The 17921-nt window shown below is 38.0% G+C and overlaps 7 protein-coding genes across 7 annotated transcripts; 4 read left to right on the forward strand and 3 right to left on the reverse strand.

Moving 5' to 3' along the window:
* The first annotated feature begins 240 nt into the window (after window positions 1-240).
* BDF20DRAFT_868770 (uncharacterized protein) lies at window positions 241-805 on the forward strand. The gene is made up of 2 exons (XM_053080958.1): window positions 241-588; window positions 664-805. Exons 1-2 carry the CDS (start codon window positions 294-296, stop codon window positions 723-725), a joined length of 357 nt encoding a protein of 118 aa, XP_052936252.1. The 5' UTR covers window positions 241-293; the 3' UTR covers window positions 726-805.
* BDF20DRAFT_974213 (S-adenosyl-L-methionine-dependent methyltransferase) lies at window positions 785-1864 on the forward strand. Its single transcript, XM_053085054.1, has 3 exons — window positions 785-1441; window positions 1516-1560; window positions 1626-1864. The coding sequence occupies exon 1, from the start codon at window positions 852-854 to the stop codon at window positions 1395-1397; it is 546 nt and encodes a 181-aa protein (XP_052936253.1). The 5' UTR covers window positions 785-851; the 3' UTR covers window positions 1398-1441; window positions 1516-1560; window positions 1626-1864.
* Window positions 1342-11341, reverse strand: BDF20DRAFT_868784 (golgi-body localization protein domain-containing protein). Its single transcript, XM_053080959.1, has 8 exons — window positions 7528-11341; window positions 6044-7449; window positions 5110-5986; window positions 4907-5049; window positions 2495-4840; window positions 2317-2431; window positions 1931-2252; window positions 1342-1864 (listed from the first exon to the last, which is right to left on the reverse strand). Exons 1-8 carry the CDS (start codon window positions 11135-11137, stop codon window positions 1621-1623), a joined length of 9063 nt encoding a protein of 3020 aa, XP_052936254.1. The 5' UTR covers window positions 11138-11341; the 3' UTR covers window positions 1342-1620.
* Window positions 11342-11345: 4 nt separating this feature from the next.
* BDF20DRAFT_496195 (uncharacterized protein) lies at window positions 11346-12293 on the reverse strand. The gene is made up of 4 exons (XM_053075600.1): window positions 12140-12293; window positions 11695-12067; window positions 11575-11619; window positions 11346-11501 (listed from the first exon to the last, which is right to left on the reverse strand). The coding sequence occupies exons 2-4, from the start codon at window positions 12033-12035 to the stop codon at window positions 11474-11476; spliced, it is 414 nt and encodes a 137-aa protein (XP_052936255.1). The 5' UTR covers window positions 12036-12067; window positions 12140-12293; the 3' UTR covers window positions 11346-11473.
* On the reverse strand, window positions 11695-13925 carry BDF20DRAFT_868834 (uncharacterized protein). Its single transcript, XM_053080960.1, has 6 exons — window positions 13503-13925; window positions 13060-13429; window positions 12757-12994; window positions 12676-12688; window positions 12566-12594; window positions 11695-12507 (listed from the first exon to the last, which is right to left on the reverse strand). Exons 1-6 carry the CDS (start codon window positions 13582-13584, stop codon window positions 12028-12030), a joined length of 1212 nt encoding a protein of 403 aa, XP_052936256.1. The 5' UTR covers window positions 13585-13925; the 3' UTR covers window positions 11695-12027.
* A 1-nt stretch (window position 13926) lies between these two features.
* BDF20DRAFT_868844 (uncharacterized protein) lies at window positions 13927-15683 on the forward strand. The gene is made up of 7 exons (XM_053080961.1): window positions 13927-14082; window positions 14160-14245; window positions 14313-14373; window positions 14438-14505; window positions 14578-15027; window positions 15104-15477; window positions 15612-15683. Exons 1-6 carry the CDS (start codon window positions 13950-13952, stop codon window positions 15320-15322), a joined length of 1017 nt encoding a protein of 338 aa, XP_052936257.1. The 5' UTR covers window positions 13927-13949; the 3' UTR covers window positions 15323-15477; window positions 15612-15683.
* A 337-nt stretch (window positions 15684-16020) lies between these two features.
* BDF20DRAFT_819119 (S-adenosyl-L-methionine-dependent methyltransferase) lies at window positions 16021-17573 on the forward strand (the record flags this gene model as incomplete). The annotated part of the gene is made up of 3 exons (XM_053077432.1): window positions 16021-16098; window positions 16200-16877; window positions 16956-17573. Coding segments are annotated over 3 exons (1374 nt in total), but the record flags the coding sequence as incomplete, so codon positions are not given.
* Window positions 17574-17921: the final 348 nt, after the last annotated feature.

Raw genomic sequence — 17921 nt, forward strand, 5'->3', positions numbered from 1 at the left:
AATAATAGCTGAAATTAACAATTCTATTGAATTTTTCGTTGCTATCAATATGCTCCTGTACAATTCTAACAATTTCAGCGTTAGTTTATTGGGATGAACAACTGTTCGCAGAGATCTTTGACTTCACGGTTGAAGTCACTGAGGATAGACAGTCGTTCTCAAGAATAGTGAAGAATTTATCCCGTTTTAATGCACAATAAGCTTCTCCGATGGCTTTTTTTTTTATTTTTTATTTTTCGACCCTCAGTGACTTTTCAACGTAATCGGCATAAAATGAGTACCTGGCTTTTAACATGATTTTAACTCGTTTTACTTCACTAAAGATTTCGTCATTTCGGTATGGTTCAATGAGAAGCAAAGTTCCGAAAGTTCAGACAAATAAGTGGATACAAGCCTTGCTACCAGTCTGCTATGGCGATACTGCTCTTGCGAAACGAGAGCTTCAATGGATGAAAGAGGCGGTAACCCTGAAGCATAGTGGTGATAAACTGAAGTCAGTAGGCACGCTTTCTCGGAAAGAACAAAAGCAGCTTGACGAATTTGTTGAACAGCGTGTGTTGAAACAGAAACCATTACAATATATACTAGGTAGGATGCATCATATAACAAAAGCAATGTTTGCTTCGTTGTCTCAATAATTCTTACAGATCGCCTCGTTCATAGGTTCACAACCATTTTGCGAATTGGATATTATTAGCAGGTCACCTACTTTAATACCAAGGTAAAGGAGTGGAGCATGTCAACAATTTTGAACCTATTTTATTCAGACTATCCGATACTTTAGATGGGAAACAGAAGAATGGACGTACAAATTGATTGACATAATAAAACCGAAGATTCTCCAAGCACACATGACAAACAAACCAGTTCGAATATTGGATCTTTGCACTGGTACAGGCTGTATCTCTCTTGCATTGGCAAAAAAATTACCCAAGAACACAGTTGAAATAACAGGCATTGATATATCTGCAGCGGCTATAGCGCTAGCCAAGGAAAATTTTGCACTGCATAAGGAGTCACTGAACAATCCAGTTACATTCGAACAAAAAGATATATTTCAGCTTGACAGCCATGACGTAGAACCTTACCAGTTGTTTGTATCAAATCCGCCTTACGTCACTCATGATGAATATGCTACCTTGGAACCTTGTGTCAGAGACTGGGAGGATAAAAGAGCGCTAGTTGCTGATGAACAAGGCACTTCAATTCACAAACGAATTATTGATTTATCGAGACATAGTAAACCATACGCAGAGAATACCCCGTATGTTTTCATGGAGATTGGGGGAGCGCATCAGGTCAAAGTTCTGATGCAAACAATGCAACAAGCAGGCTTGCACAATATATCAATATGGAAAGATCTGGCTGATAGAGATAGAGTTATCGTTGGTTATTAGATAGGCTCAATTGTAGTCCAATGTTGACCGTCAGCATTAACATAGTATGTATATGTCGCATTTCTAAAACTTTAATAATTCATGACAGTTTACAAGTGCTATGCATTGTTGATCCGAGATTAACGTAGGAAAAGTATTTTGATAATGGTGTTATTACAAACAAGTATGAATAATTTACAAAATGTCTAAAATCCTCTTCTGCCTTTTAAAATGAGGAATTCAATCAAGGTGTTGGCCCATTGTAGTTTTTCCCGAGTAGATACTTTCCTTTGATTGCCAATTGATCTTTATCACTTAAATGACACGTTGCAGCGGAAACAGATTTGGGCTGCACAAGCGGATGTTCATTTCCTTTGCTTTCAAAACTACTCACATCGGCTTTACTTGTTCTACCTGTCAGAGTCGTTTCTTGTGATGACGCTCCCAACGACTTACTGGACTTGTGGCCAGCCTTTTTATGCTTTAATCTATTTCAAACAGTAGCGACTATATTAGGGTTCATGAAGACAACTATAATTACAAGCTATACTTACGACATCCACAAGAGTGGTTTTTTTGGCTGCTGAATTTCTTCGTTATCCCATATATCTTGAGATATTGCAGAGTGCAAAGAATTTGTATCCATAAAATCAGAGTCTTCGTTATCATCTCGGGAACTTTCAGAGTTGGAATGTACGTCATCAAAAAAATCTCTATCTCTCGCAGGTTCTGCAGAGTGATCTATGGCAAAGATAGGTATACTATGAACTGATTCACTTGATTCATTCGGACGACTATGCTCACGAGGATGACGGCGAAGTAACTTTTCCTTGAGAAGCGCTTTACTATTATGTAGCAATGCTGCTTTCATAAAATCTAGTCAAAATAAAATCAGATGACGAGGTTCAACCAACAACAGTTTTAAATGAGTTTGCTGTACCTTTTTTTATGTTTGTTGCTAACTCAAACCATGACCATGTTTCGTTGCGGAATTCAAGTGTTGGTTGTTCAAAAGTAAAATCTCGTAAGTCTTCCAAATTCTTCTCTTTTGGACCCTACCATGATGAATGTCAAGTTAGAAAAAGCCGAGACAAATTTGCGCGTAATAAAAAAATTACCTGGTAACTCAAACAATGTTTAGTTCCTGGTATCTTTACTAAAATGAAAGTTCGATTGCTTGAAGCACGTTTTTTCATAACCGTTAATTCATCAGGCGTCTTCACTCTTGCTAGTTTCGACAGATTATGCTTTCGCTGCTTTCTAGGGCTCGATCCAGCAGGTAGGGAATTGGAAATTGATAAATTATCAGCGGGAATAGATTGGACATTATCTTTTGATACGGATATGCCATTATTGTTTATAATCGAGTTGGAAGGCATTCTTTGTGATTCTGGCGTAGTAATATTCAATGAAGGGGGCGCAGAGGCATTATTACTGATGTTTATCTTGGAGGAGTAGGTATCTGATCTGTCACTCAAGCTTGGTTGGGGTATTATGTTTGCTGGATTCGTTGACAGGGTATAATTTGTAGCTGTATCAAATTCAGAATTAAGGTTGGAGTTATTAGTTCCTGCTGTTGTTGTCGAAATTGAAGATATATTAATTGGGTTCGCTATTTGTTTTTGAGGCTTTTCAGGCGGAAAGAAGTAATATGCTAATTGTTTGCCAAAGTTGTAAGTCATTTGAACGCGTAAAGGATGAAGATTGATTTCCAAATGCTGTATCACAGGAATGCCGCCTACAGGAGCCATTGAAACAAAATAACAACGTAGCATTTTATGTCGTGAAAAATCATAAGGTTTACGTGGATCATAATATGCACCAAGAACATCCACAAACAAAGGTAATGGTGACACGTTTCTAACCTTGATTATGTCAACTTCCAAAAGATTTGTGGAGGAGTGATCTTCCTTGCTCATGAAATTGAAAGTGAAATTTGTTAGTGAACTCTCGCAAAAAGGTTCTTCATCTTTTGTAAGCATTTTCCATTCCATATTCTTCGCACAGACTACGAATTTAAGGTTCGCCTTTGGTTCATGGTAGTCTTTTTTTTGGGTACTTTGCGATAATTTAATAGCCTCCATATTTATGTGCAGTTCCTCTAGCGCGTCATAAAGATCCTTTCGAAGTCTTCTAAAATCGGCCACTTGTGTTTCATTGAAAGTGTAGACGCTATGACGATGTTGCTCGCGCAATTTTGATAACTGTCGGGCTCTATTCTGAAGAGCAGCAATTTTTTCTGTCGTTTCTGACAAGCTGAGGCTATCACATTGTAGCATTGTCTCACGTAGTTTCGCCAATCGCTCCTTTTTGGCAGGTTCTTTATACAGTAACAAATCAGTAGCAACCTGATAAACTGCATTGTACTGTGAGGAATCTGCCGTTAATTGTAAAGATGGGAAATTGAGTTGCACAGAATCACAACGTTCTTCGAAAGGATGAATCTGACTGAATTTATGGTTCGTTGTTGCCTTTATTCTAAGTGGATTATATTTATCATACTGTAGTGTTGCTGCAATGCGTTCGCCTATACGTTGAAACTTATCAGAAGTTTTGACATAGTTGATAAGCATTTCGGGTGGAATCCAAGCAAGCCAATGATCGCTTTCTTTGGCACCGTAATGATTGTCCAACAACAAATCAACACTGTCAAATTGCTCCTTTTTTGCAACGAAGAATTGAACATTATTTAGACTGACCACAGTTCTATGCTTCACAAGTTCCATATCAACGTCTGGATCATTCTCATCGATAATATTGAGACCCTTGACTTGCGTCCTTTCATTTGCAACAAGCACAATGTTGTCAGGATCACAGTCGCTTTGAAGACTGATCTGCGGGTTAAGTAAATCTATGAGATAGCTACTTTTCATTACATAATCGTCAGGAACAGTCCTTAACTGCATCACTGGGTTGTTGACGTTCTCGCTTTTAGACATATCAACTTCATGTATGCCATTATCGGTAACTGGATTACTTTCTTCAGTTTCGTTTTCCACATAAAAGTGTGATTCTCGTTCATCTAGTAGTCTGTCAATCAGATTCTGCGCTGTGCGTGGATCCATTCCCTCGTCGTCTTCACCTAAAAGAATTTGACTTGAATTATGTGTGTATCTCGTCTCAGTAGTATCGATAAGGTCCCTTAAAAATTTTATGGTACGCGAAGTCATGTAGTACGACAAAACTCGACGATGGTCTCGCAGGTCCAATGCATGGTATAGTATATTTCTCAGAGAATTGTTCCAAATGATTTGAGGATTGTGTGCAATATAACGAACTTTGAAATAGCCCATTACTTCTTCCCACTTGGCCAGAGGATCTTTACCGAAAATGGTAGACTCTTGGTATGGCTTCTCCGTATGGGCAACATCTAATATATTTTGAGTTGATAACTCCTTCAGATATTTTTGAATTAATTCTCGCTTTTCATACAGGATTCTAGTTTTTTCGACAATAGAATCAGACTTTGATTTACAAAAGTGAAGTTAGCAAATTTCCAGACGGCTATATATTATTACCGTGTATCTTACCAATTCTTCGAGGGATTTTTCATCTGTGCCATGCTGCAACCGTTTTGATTCTATAGTATGCAGACGTGCTTGATGTTTGCGAATTTGGACGTCGATATTATTACATCGGTCGCGTAAAAGGCACATCTGCAGCTCCTGCGTGCCTAATGTAGTTTAACATTTTTAGCAAAGTAAAAATTTCCCACTTTTTTTAAGATGTTTACCTATGGCTGTCCCAATAATACAATCGTGAGTATCATGTAGGTACTTGTATTTTTGTATGTCTTCTCTATTTGTTTGGCGTAAATAATAAATACAAGGTGTGAACGCAAAGGGAAGGTTCTGAATTACTGGCGCAGTCAAAGGATTATTATAGCCAAGCTCCACAAAATCATCAAAGTCAATCCAATCGGTCGCGTCTGAATCATTTGCGCATTTGTAATTTAAGCCTTCCATCATATTAAGATGATAAGCATCATCAGTTGAGGCGTAAAAATCTCCGTTGACAGGTACACTGACATTCTCCGCTGCTATAAATGGGAGCGACTCATCTTCTGACGAAGTATAGCAAGCCTTTACGACACGTAAATCAACATCTTTAAGTTGCACTTCGGCTTCCGTCATCGGCCAATTTGCTTTGAGGCGTTTTTGGTCTAACTTATAATCCGCAACATTTACAATTTCTCTTCTTTGGTGGATGTCAATACTGAAGTGCCTTACGAAACCTTTCAAACCGACTGAATCACCTAATTCTTCAATTCCAGCTTCCTCTGTATTGAGTATGTCATCCTTTATAAAATACCCTATAGTCAAAGGGTCAACAACCACTTTATACTTCATTGTACTCATATGTCGTCCAAATTTCTTAGCACGTCGTTTGTCTTCTCTAGGGAAGAGTGAACCGGAGCGCAAAGGATAACTCATTGCACCACCGAACAATCTAAACCAGGAAACATAGTATTCAATGAAGCCAGGTGTCAAGTGCATAGAGTTGCCTATAACGGTACTCTTCCCTGCTTCAGTTTCATACGCGGATGTTTTGATGATACTGATAGAGAAGTGAATATAGTCAGATCTAAATCCGCGATATGCATCATAATCCTGATATACTTTTAGTCAGAGGAAAACTTTACACATGTCGAATAAAATTACACTTACTGCTTCATGAACATTTTGGGGAGCCTTGAATTTTACTTTGTAATGTGGTAAAAACTGTAATAGTTCTCGTTTATGCTCTTCGCGTACTTCAGAATCAATCTCATCACACCCATTGGAACTTCTGCATATCTCACAAAGAGGATCACATTTACGTTCCAACTGACAACCAAACCCCATACGAATACCACCAGATAATTTTAAGGCTATCTTGACGAATCTTGAAGCACTTTCGGTGTCTATTACAGATGAATTGAAGCTAGACGTGGAAGAAGATGATCGCATTGTCTGCTGCTGATTTGCATTGCTATCCTTTTTAAAAACAGCGCCACTTACATATGACGCTGTGTAACCGCCGTGCAGAAGATCAGGGACACCAAATGCATAATCGCGACTGATGATTTGCATGAATTCGTTTTGAGGGTTTGTGTATCCCATCAGCCAGACAACGTCGTTTCTCCAAACCTTGGCGAGACCAAACCCTTTCTCAGTCATATCATAGGGGTCGCGAGTACCTTTCATTACAATAGCAAGATCACCACCATTTACAAATGATATCTTTACCTTTGTATGAAGAATAAGCCTAATCTTATCCCAGAAACCAATTTTCTCTGAGGGATCCACAGGCGGTTTCGTGATTGTGTCCAAAATACGAGTAAAATCTTGAATTGCCGGCTGATAAGACACAGACCAACAAATGTGCGATAAAGTCGGGTTATGAACTTGAATATCCACGATAGAAAATGTCTTCAATGGTGTACTTGTTCGAGTAAAATCAATAGAGTATTGTATATTATTTTCGTGAACTACTGGCAATGAAATACGTCTAGTTGCATCCATGTCACCCAAATCATCAGCAAATACATAATCACCGGATAGTGTCCAGGTTGGTTCAGGATTAACATCATCTATGCAGTTATTGAAAGGCTTCTTTTGTTGGTTGTTATCTGGCATAGGTGGAACTAGTATAAATGGAACAGGGTAATCACGAATCTGTACCCAGGTTTCGCCAGCTTTCCAGTTCAGATGGAAAGGAATTAGAGTTGATAGAGGCTTATCAACCGGCTGCCCCTTCCCTACATTATATATAAATTGGCGCGTTTCATTCAGATCAAAAGCTGGGGGCTGAAAATCAAGCCAACTATGCTTGATCGTGAAGTTTGCCAAAGGCGGATACAACGGGAGCTTGACAATAGCAATTTCAAATAGTTTTGAGAGATAAAAAGGCTTTTCATTGGTTTCAAGATCATCTTCTTGTGAATAAAACTTTTGATTAAAGCTATTGGTTTTTTCGTAGACGGTGCTCTCTTCTGCTAAAGCAGTATCGACACGCTTTTTCCACACTTTTGACTTGTGTTCTTGTAACCCTTGCCAAGCTTCATGAACTTGAATATTTGCATCTTCATCGTCTACTATAGCAAAGAAAATATGAATCATCAATAACGTTGATCACGACGTCCATAAAAATCAGCGCTCAAACGTCAAACCTTTATGTGTGTCATTGGTAAACGATTGTTTCATCAGAGCTTGTGCCTTTATATGAAAAGCTTGATCGATAGCTGCTCTGTTAGACTGCTCCGTAAGACCAGTTCTGTATATTACTCGTAATTTGGCTTCAAAAGGATCGTCGTCAAATTGCACAGTTATCAGCTGACAAACAAAACGCAGATGAGGGAACACTAACGGCTTTATCTTCTCGTGCGGACCAAAAAGTAAAAACGGATTATCATTCGCAATTCGTGCATGTAAGGCTTTGATCGCTTTGATCAAAGTAACTGTATTGTCTAAAACCTTATTAACGTGGTAGTTGAAGGGAATCCTGACGTACAAATTTGATACGTTGAATTGCTTTGTCTTGGTTAACTGCCCAGTTGCAAAATCAATATCTTTTTCAATAGAAAATCGTATTCTAGTAATATCAATCAACTGTTCCCATTTGTCAAACTGGTCCGGTGCAATGCCATAAGCAGTTATATTATTAATGTTAATTGTTGGTACTTCGCCTTTCGTATCCAATTGTTTTATCCATTTACTCTTCATCCCATTCATGCGTAGGTACAATTGCGTGCTGTTGGGTAGAAGAACATGCAAATCAGTTTGTTTGATTTTGAAATTCACATGACGGACATCAAGACGTTTGGAAGGATTTGAATTGTTGTTTATAGGTTTATCGGACAAGAAGTTTCTTGCTAAAGTTTGTTTTAGCTTCTTCTGTAACAATGTTATGGTGACTAAACATGCATAGTGGTTCGTGATGGAATAGTTGACACCAATTTTCCGTACTATAATAAATGGTGAAATGAGCATATTATTCGACTCTATGCTCTCCATTGTTTCAATATCTGTTCTTATTTCAGAAATCCAACAAATGGCATTTTCATTCAATTGCTCTTGTTGAGTCGTTTTCAAGCTATCATGATTATTTGATTCGAACACTCTTTTCAACACAATATTTTGCATGCATAATTGTACTGCACTGGATTGGTTCTCTTTTGTGTTTTTTGGTGAGTGAGAATCATCGGTTATTTTAGTCTGATCCTGCGATTTAGTAGTTGCTGCCAAGTTGGCGTGGTTATCAACAGAACTACTGTGTATATTGACTCCAGAATAATCAAACTGAATAGACTCAATTTGGAAACTGAGGATGCTGCTGATGTCGGCTTCAGGAGCGTTATCTAAAAATCCTACTGGTACTTTTCTTCTACCTTTCAATCCGACATCAGTGCCTCCAACCAATACTATCAAACCAGTAACTTTCACATGAGCATCCAACACAGAAGCGTAAGCAAGAGTCCTAGCCTTTGTTTTCACAGTAGATTTTTGAGACGATTGCAGTGTAATGTCTGGCTGTACAGAATTCCTTCTAAATTGTCTGCCAATATCATCAATCCAGAAATCTAGTTGGTTATCTCCATTTTTTTGTCTGTTTGGGAACATGTCTAGAACAGGATCGTCCACTGTCGTGACTAAAGAGATGTGCTGATTTTCAGGACACCATGTCAGGCAGGAATGTTGCTGGAGAATATCTTCTGTGAAAGTAACATCGAGACAGGTATATAAGTTGCTTCTGAAATTGTGCATTGACAAAAGATATTTCCCTTTTGATATATTCGACTGATGTGATATTGTAGAATCCCCTATTTTCGTTGCAATGTCGATTTTGAATTGCTGAACAGCGAATGTTAAGGCTATCTTGTAATGCCAGTCATAGGAATCTGATCCTACTGCATGGTTGAAACTATCGGCTTTTCGATGACGTCGAAACAAATTGATCCAGTTAGGTCGTGTAGTAGCTCGTTTCAATGTTCTGCTCATCATTTCCGGCTTAATTAGATTTTCAACGCTTTTATCGGTGGGTAATTTTCCATAAGGTGCAGTTTTTATTGCGGTGTAATGACTTTGAACGCTATAGGCGGCATCAAATCCGATACAAATGTTTGCAGTCGATATTACTACAATATTTTCTGTTGAAGGACTTTTGATACGCACACTGGGATCATCAATGTGTATCGCTACATTTACCCGTGGTAAGTCTTCAAAGGTGAACTTTATCATCTCATTAAGGTCGTCACGCTCTTTCACTGATTTTACTGTGCTTGTCAGAGGCTTCACCTTCCGCAACATTGCTATCTTTGAAAGATCTATATGAATAATCGGCTCTGATACGCTAACATTCATATCAAAATGTATTCTGTTTGGTCGTAGTTCCTCATCCTTATACGACGCGTCTACATTTGGAATGATATCTAATCGAGAATTATTGTGCTTTGTTGAATATGGTACGTTGGCAATCAGCCTACTTTCTGTGACGCTGATCCATTTCGCTTTACAATCTGTATCCGGTAGCGAGCCATCAGTCATTGTCCATGTTATTGTACCCATCAAGCACTGCAGCTTATAGTATGGTTCTTTCGAAATGTTCTGTTCTTTGATGATTGCTGATAAGTAGATATCCTGCAGTGTTAGCAGGCTTGTGCACAGTTGTTGATGCTGAGTTTCTACCATCGTGTTATCTATCGATACGGTTATTGAACGAAATATTTTTGCAATATTATTTCTTTTTGATTGCTGACTGTCCAAATGATTACTCTTCGTCAAGTTTAAGGTTTGTTTGATATCCTGTGCCAGCTGTAGAAGCGGGTTTGATTTCAATCTTAGCGCATAGATTCTCGAATTGACATCTACATCTTTGAGTGTGACACATCCCGCGGATAAATGACAGGAGACAGCAATATGCCCACCTGATGGCAATGTCAACATATCTATCTGTTCATTTCTATTTTTTCCTGATATATGGCTTTCACTCATAACAGATAATGTGTCTATATTTACAGTAACCTCAAAAAGCTTCTCTTTGAAAAGATGTTGTGCTCGTTTTAGCGAATGACGCTGATACGTATACCGTGAAGAAAAGTCCGTTTCAGAAACATTGTCATGGTATAGCCGATCCAAATGGTTAGTTGAGGACGGTGAAAGGGGTATAGACTGAGAATCAGTAGTAGTTGAGGCAAAAGTTTCAGAGTTATTAGTGATGTCTGCATATAAAACTGAACTGAAATTGGCTTTCTTCAACTTAATCTGCACAGAATGATCCTCCAAGTTTAACTGGAAGTTCTCGATTTGCAGATCAACATAGTTCGCTAAACCTGTCATTATTATTTGAGCCGGAAGTGCTGATGAGTATTTGATCAAATGTTTAACAATGGATAAAGAATACCACCAAGGCGTCTGCAAGGTGGAGCTAACTCTTGACAGCCGTCTGTTTGCAAAGGTGCCTGCTGTCTTTTTATGTTGGCTCACAATTGCTTTCAAACTATGCACTTTGAATTGAACATTCTCGATGTAAATAATTATGTATATGGTAGGCGAAGAAATGGTAGGTCGCTTCGATAATCTAAGCTTCAATGTCCCAATTTGCAAAGACCATAAAGCGGTTTCCGAAGATTTGTGATGATGATATTGAATATCCCTGATTGAGAAGAATCCTATACGCCCAAACTGGAAATGAAAGTGAAGTGCAAGTGCTGATCTAACACAGAATCGTATTATCCAAAAAGCGATGAAAAAGCAAGCATAATGGGTAATACTCAAGGACATTGCCGCCGAAATGCTTTTTATTTTTGAATATTGGTTGAGCTTAATATACTAGACAAGGAAAGACATTTTACGAGTCAAAGCAGCTGTTAGCAGCAAAGTTGAGTATTATGTTGTTGCTATCGCATTTACATTCGCTAAGCCTCTTTTATCTTCGATTCTTCTTCAACACAGCAAATCAATTCTCGTAGTGAGATGAACAAATGGTAGTAGCAAAAAAGACAAAAGTTTCCTCTGCATTGAAGAAAAGCAATGTTTAATTGTCGGCGTTTCAAGGAAGCGACCACGTTTTTTAAAGTGGTACAATGGCCAAGGAAGGATTATTGATTGAATAAGCATTCAGAATATTATCTGCCCAAATAAAAGACTCAAAAGTATACAATTCATTCTTGAATACATTTGGATAAGCTTCACAGAAAGCAGGTATAATTGATTCATACATTTCCCTTAATTCTTCAACTTGGTCTTCATCCACTATAATTTCACTACATAAATTTTGCAGACGAACAGTATTGATAAGGAGGTGGAGTTAAATAACTATTTTGAGGAGTTTACTTTACCTTTGGGATGCCTTCTCGAAGAACTGCTTCCATTCACTGTCTGAGTTGTTGCTTTCCCTGATCAAGGCTAATATCATGATTGTTTCCGCTTCTTCATCCATATCTTCGAAGTTTTCCAATATAATCTTGGCAAATTTTGGATCTCTTCTCAGCAACTTCTTTGATGTAATAATTACTTCATTTAGTGTAACTAGAGCGTTGCTGCTGTTATCTATTTCGATGTCTGATTGTTGAAAATCATGATTAAGAATGCTTAAGAAAGGAGCTTTGGGAGCAGTCCTTCCTTCCCTTAAGTCTTGACACATTTTTTGTACCAGACTCGTTTTCAGTCCCTCAACCATTGTAATTGATGTACTTAAAATATCCTCTTGACCTGTATAAACCGCATTGGTAAGTAACAGTAGCATACAAGTGATTACAGCTTCTTTTATCACCTTTTCTGTACATCAGCGCAAATTTTTGGCTATCACGCAAATTGTCTTTCTTCAGATCAACAGACTGGATCGCCCGTAACTTGGTTTCAAGTACCTGGAGTGTCATAGAGAGCATGCAAAGCTCATTTCGGTAACCGATGAACTCTATAAACCTTGGATTTGTACACTGCTTGTAGTGCTCCATTTCGACAGAATTCATCACTAAGACGCGCATTAGTTTGAAGTATGCGGCAGGAATGTTATTCCAATGGATGTAGAATGTTAAAGGGTCGACATTTCCAGACGAAATATTGTTTTGTTGAAGAATTTGCCGCTTCACTTCGAAGTTGGGGTCTTGTGAAAAGTTCGGTTTCAAAGCTACATGATCATATTCGTTATACTTTGATAAATGTGAATACTGGCTGATATTGATACTGCAGAAAACTGTGGACACAAACCTCAAAGCAGAATCCGTAACCCAGTAGTACTATTTTGAATGGTGTAGCCATTTTAGTCATTAACAAGATGCTTGGTTGATGTCCTTTTTTTCCTCAAGTTGATAACTTACATTCTTCGTTAGACTGAATATCAATAAGCGATATGATTTTTAATTATCGTTACAACATAAATTAAAATTATTGCCACTTACTTTTGGCCCATAGTTATTGAAAACTTCCTCGCCTTGCTTGAATTCTTGACCAGCAATAAAGGATAGAGATCCATTCTCATTATTACCATCTCTAGACCATGTGATTTTGGTCCGTGGTTTGTGATTCAGAGCGTCTACTAGTGGGAATAACGCTTCAGAATCATTAGCAGAAGGATCAATCAACTTGTAAGGAAATGATCTTGAAGAATATACACAATAGCAATAAAGAAATTCTTCCCTATAAATTAATGTTAATAAGGTGAGGATACTTATCCAGTAATCCATCAGGTCAATAAAAATTACCACTTCACATCTTCTTTCTTAACATTAGCAGGCAAATTTTCCAAGATCATAGAATAATTCTGTTGGATCATCTTTCTTCTTTCCCTGACGGCAGCCTCAAGGTTTGTATTCTTTAAAAAAGCTAATTCCATGTCATCGAAAAAGAAAGGCGTTTGGATACTCTTTGGTAAAATGTTGATATATGGCCAATAGAATGACTTTTCGCCAAGTCGCTTTTGAAGTAGAAGAAACAGAGTTAAAACGTAACGACTAGAGAAGTTGTCCAGGTTTGGCAAGGCTTGCCGTGCCACATCTTCTGTAATACATAGCTTGAAAGGAACAGAGGCAAAATTTTCATTAGGCTTTATAATACTGGTAGCATACGCAGATCCTATAACATGCTCTGGTCTGTAAGCGCTAATGTATCTAAATAAAGGAATGTGTTGTCACAGAGAGAGGGCTACCATGTTCAAACTTAAGATTTTTGAAAGATCCTCCATTATTTTTGACCCAAGTCAAGTAATTTTCGAATTCGAGATCTGACATTTCAATCTAGATCTAAAAAAAAGAAGAAGAGAGGAGACAACGCTGGAAACTGAGGTCGGCATAAGTAAGTAGAAGCTTTTCTCGAAGCCCCGATAGCCATACTTTTTCAAAGTGAATTAATGAAAGTCAATTATGCAGTTGCATTTTATTAGCGGTTCCTATATTGTTTGCCATATAAAAGTACTCTGTTCAATACGAATATAGACCGTTGCATACAATATCTTATGGGCAAAAAGCAGTTGTTTGTTGTCTGAGATCAAATAGTCTTAGTTTCCAAATGAAACAATACGAAAAAAAGAACAAAAATGAAATAAAAATGATTCTAATTTGTTATCTCTCCCTTTCGTTTCTAAACGTTGATTTAAATGGATATAGTGGAATTATCTGATGCGTTGGGTAATCTTACCACTTTTTCTGGAGACGCTCCAAAGCAGCATCCAGCGCCCACGTTAAGCTGGGTTAATGTGGCTGTTGCTTCGTCCTTCATATTAGTCAACTGTAAAGTGAGGTTTGGTTTTTTAAAACTCTTAAGCATTTTTTGTGATTGTTAATTATTGAAATCTTGCTCCATGCAGGTTTGATTTCATTTGCGTTGGGATTGCAGTTGGAGAAAACACTTGTGATTGCAGCCATTCGTTGTCTAGTACAACTGACCCTTATGGTAATAGCAGCTTTGAATAGCATATGGATGACAAGTACAAAGCTACTCAACTGACTGTTAAAAAAAGGGTTTCATTTTAGAAGATGTCTTCAATACTCGGCACCCAGCCCTTGTTCTTTTGATGACTTGTACGTTTTCATTAAATTGTGTCTCTGATTCGTGACAAACGGCTCACAAATTTGTTGTCTACAGTTGTTTTAATTATTCTAGGAGCTTATGAAACAGTTTACAACAAGTCAAAACAAACATATAAAGGCATGGTAAAGCATACAGTACAACATGGAAAAAATTGCAATAGAGTCTGTGCCTACTCAAACCTTATTTTTTTCAAGTTCATATCAGTGCTAATATCATCTGGAGTTGCAACAACTGTCATTGGTATTATAGGTACACGATATGCTATGAAGCAAGTGCCCTTCTGGATACCTGAAATCTTCATACCTACCATGGGTATGCTTTTAGGCAATGCCATGAGTGGCATGGCCGTCGCACTAAGTAGTTGCTTATCAAGCGTTAGCAACCGAAAAGAACAAATAGAGACATATTTAGCATTTGGTGCAAGCCGCTGGGAAGCGGGTCAGTCTATTGCCATTGAGGCGGTTCGTATGTCTATGCTCCCAACCATCAATCAAATGTCAGTTATCGGCTTAATTGCAATCCCCGGTATGATGACAGGTCAAATTCTTGGTGGTGCACCCGTTAGTAATGCCGTGAAATATCAGCAAATTATTATGTTTCTGATATCAGCAAGTACAGCTTTAGGTGTATTAAGTTGTGTTGTTGTAAGTAAAATATGTTTGGGGCAGAACAGTCAACAGTTGAAATTTACTAACTTTGAGAGCAAACTGTACTTTGTAGTCATGTATTCGAGTAGTCATTGACAGTAAGCACAGACTACGTCCAGAAAAAATTATTAGTGGTAGAGCAAGCCTTCTCAAAGATATCAAACAGGCTTTGATTGACACTTGGAATTTCATCTGCTGTATGAAGATCAAAAGAAAGAAGGCAGATACGCTTGCTTCTGATGAAGATGACAACGAAAATGAAAGTCAAAGGGAGCCTCTTCTTGGAGACTGAACCGAACACAACGATTAACCACTATTCCCTTATTATTGTAAGCTAAACTATATATAGATATATAACTGTTTTCTTTATGTATTATACACACTTTGTCCTATTTATTATTCTTTTTACGTAACAGTTTCGAACATGAATTTATTGATCCGGAAGGACTGAATAAAAAAAAAAAAAAAAAAAAAAAGACCGAACGAACTCAGTCAGAAGTTAAAAGTGAAGATCGTTTCTTTTATATGAACGATCGTAATGAGCAGCACAGCAGCCATCAGAGTTTTCGAGATCGTCGTACCTGAATCTGACAACGGGAAAAGGATCAAAAAATTTTTGGCTCAAAAGTGTAAACACATTGTTAAATCGAAAGAGCAGCTGCATCGCGCTTTTGAGCGGCTTGAAGTTACAGTCAATGAGGTTCCGGTAGAGGAAACAAGGCTGTTGAAAACAAACGATAATATAGTGTTTAAATATGATTGTACTTATGAAGAAGAAGGAAAACTCAGATCAATACCAGTTCAAATATGCTATGAGGATGAAAATCTGGCAGTTGTATGGAAACCAAGTGGACAGGTCCTTTAACTTAACTCTTTCTGCATTTTTTTTTTCTTTTTTGTATTCGAAAAAAACTATGATAGTGATGGGCATACTCAAACTTGTTTCTTCAATAGACTTTCAGTACTTTTGCAAAGGCCATTCGATATAACACAGGTATAAAAGACAGCAATGGCCAGCGAAAAGAAATCTGGTGTATCAATGAAATTCAAAAAGCGGCGTCCGGTCTGGTAAAACGATTGATATATCTATGTGTGTATAACATGGGATCTTATCCGTACATACCCTTCATCTAATATCAAAAACGAAAATGGATGTATATCTTTATTAGATCTTAGTCTCTAAAACAGAAGAAATAAGGGATCTACTGATGGAAGAATATAGAAATAATAAGATTCAAGTAATAATGCGAGTGTTATGTCATGGATTTGTAGCGAACGCAGATATGTCTGTGCTTTTTGACACTGATGCAAACAAAAAAGAAACAGATGCTGAACCGATCGATTTGAAAGACGTTTTGAAGCAGGTTACTGTTGTGTCACATACGCCCTCTAACAACGCACAGTACATATCAAGATTGGATCTAGACTTATGCACACCTTTGTCCAGCATCACATTGAGGAAACTGTTTTACTTTCACTCGAAGCATCCCATTATTGGCAATTCAAAGTTTACAAAGCCTTTGAGATTAAGCGACAAAGGATTATGTGCTTCGCTTATAGCCCTATCGTTCTCGCATCCTACGTCGAAGAAGATGATCAGCTTGCACGAAGAGGAGCCTGCAAAGTTCAGGATCATGTGTGATCGCGAAGCAAAGTTCTTTAAGACTAGAATAGAGCGAGAAGAAGAAGAGATAATGAAATCGGGAATCGTCGATCTGGAGAGACGAAAGGATGGCGAGCTCCTCGCTTATCTTCTCGGGCAAAAAGAATTCTGTGGACATACTTTTAAAGTAACCAAAGATTGCTTAATTCCTCGCGCTAGTTCAGAAACACTTGTTCGGGCTGCGGTCGATGCATTACGCACGAATATGACAGCATCTACTGGAAATCATCATGACACTGAGCATCCGTCTCCTTCAACACAGTTGTCGTCATCCACAAGAAAAGAAGGAGCCTTCAAAATTATTGACGTCGGTACCGGTTGCGGTAACATTTTAATCTCGATATTGAAAGAATTACCCCTTGCTACAGGTGTCGGCATCGATATTTCAGAAGCTGCTATTGCGGTAGCTAAAGAGAACAGTGCGAGACTATTAGGCGACTTGGTTGAAAAGGACGATACAAAAGATTCGAATAGTAACTGTGGTAGAGTTGAATGGCGGGTGCAGGACATGACATCTCTTCACAGCCATGGTGATGGTACGTCTGATAGCAACGCATATGACTTGCTAGTATGCAACCCTCCTTATTTGGATTATGATAAAGTAAGTAAGAAGAAAGATCAGATGATAGTTCTTGAGCAAGAGCCAGCAGTTGCACTTTTTGCAAAGAATAAGGGATATGAATGGTATCAAGTTTTGCATGCAGTAGCGCCTGAGCTTGTCAAAGAGAGCGGATTTGTTGTGCTAGAATGCGGGAAAGATATGATGAAAGGCGTACTTGCCACTTGGTTTGATTGGGAACCATACCAAATTTGTAAAGATAGTCAAGGATGGGATCGATGCCTGGTGTTAAGGAAGAAAAAGAAGAAGACTACTGCGTAATTATGCTCAGAGATAAGAAAAGAAAGGTGTTTTTTAACATGATGATTTGGACATTGCTGTACAGACCCTTTCAACGTCAAAATTGAAATTAGATTCTTCTCCCTGTCTCTCCTATTAGCAAACATGCTTGAACATTCCGTAAATGTCCATTGTCCTTGGGTGGGACTACTTCATGTATATACGTAGCTATAAACAGTGCAAAGTAGAAAAGTAACTCTTATTACAAGCAGTTGCTGAAGTGTCAAATAAAATACAATCATCATGTGTGTTTCAAATAGGAATGAATTCGTATCGTCTAATTATCGCTGACGTCAAGCACAGTAGTGTATTGTTTTCTAATTTTAACTC

The sequence above is a fragment of the Mycotypha africana genome, assembly GCF_025528875.1.
Source record: "Mycotypha africana strain NRRL 2978 chromosome Unknown BDF20scaffold_5, whole genome shotgun sequence".
NCBI classification, from domain to species: Eukaryota; Fungi; Mucoromycota; class Mucoromycetes; order Mucorales; family Mycotyphaceae; genus Mycotypha; species Mycotypha africana.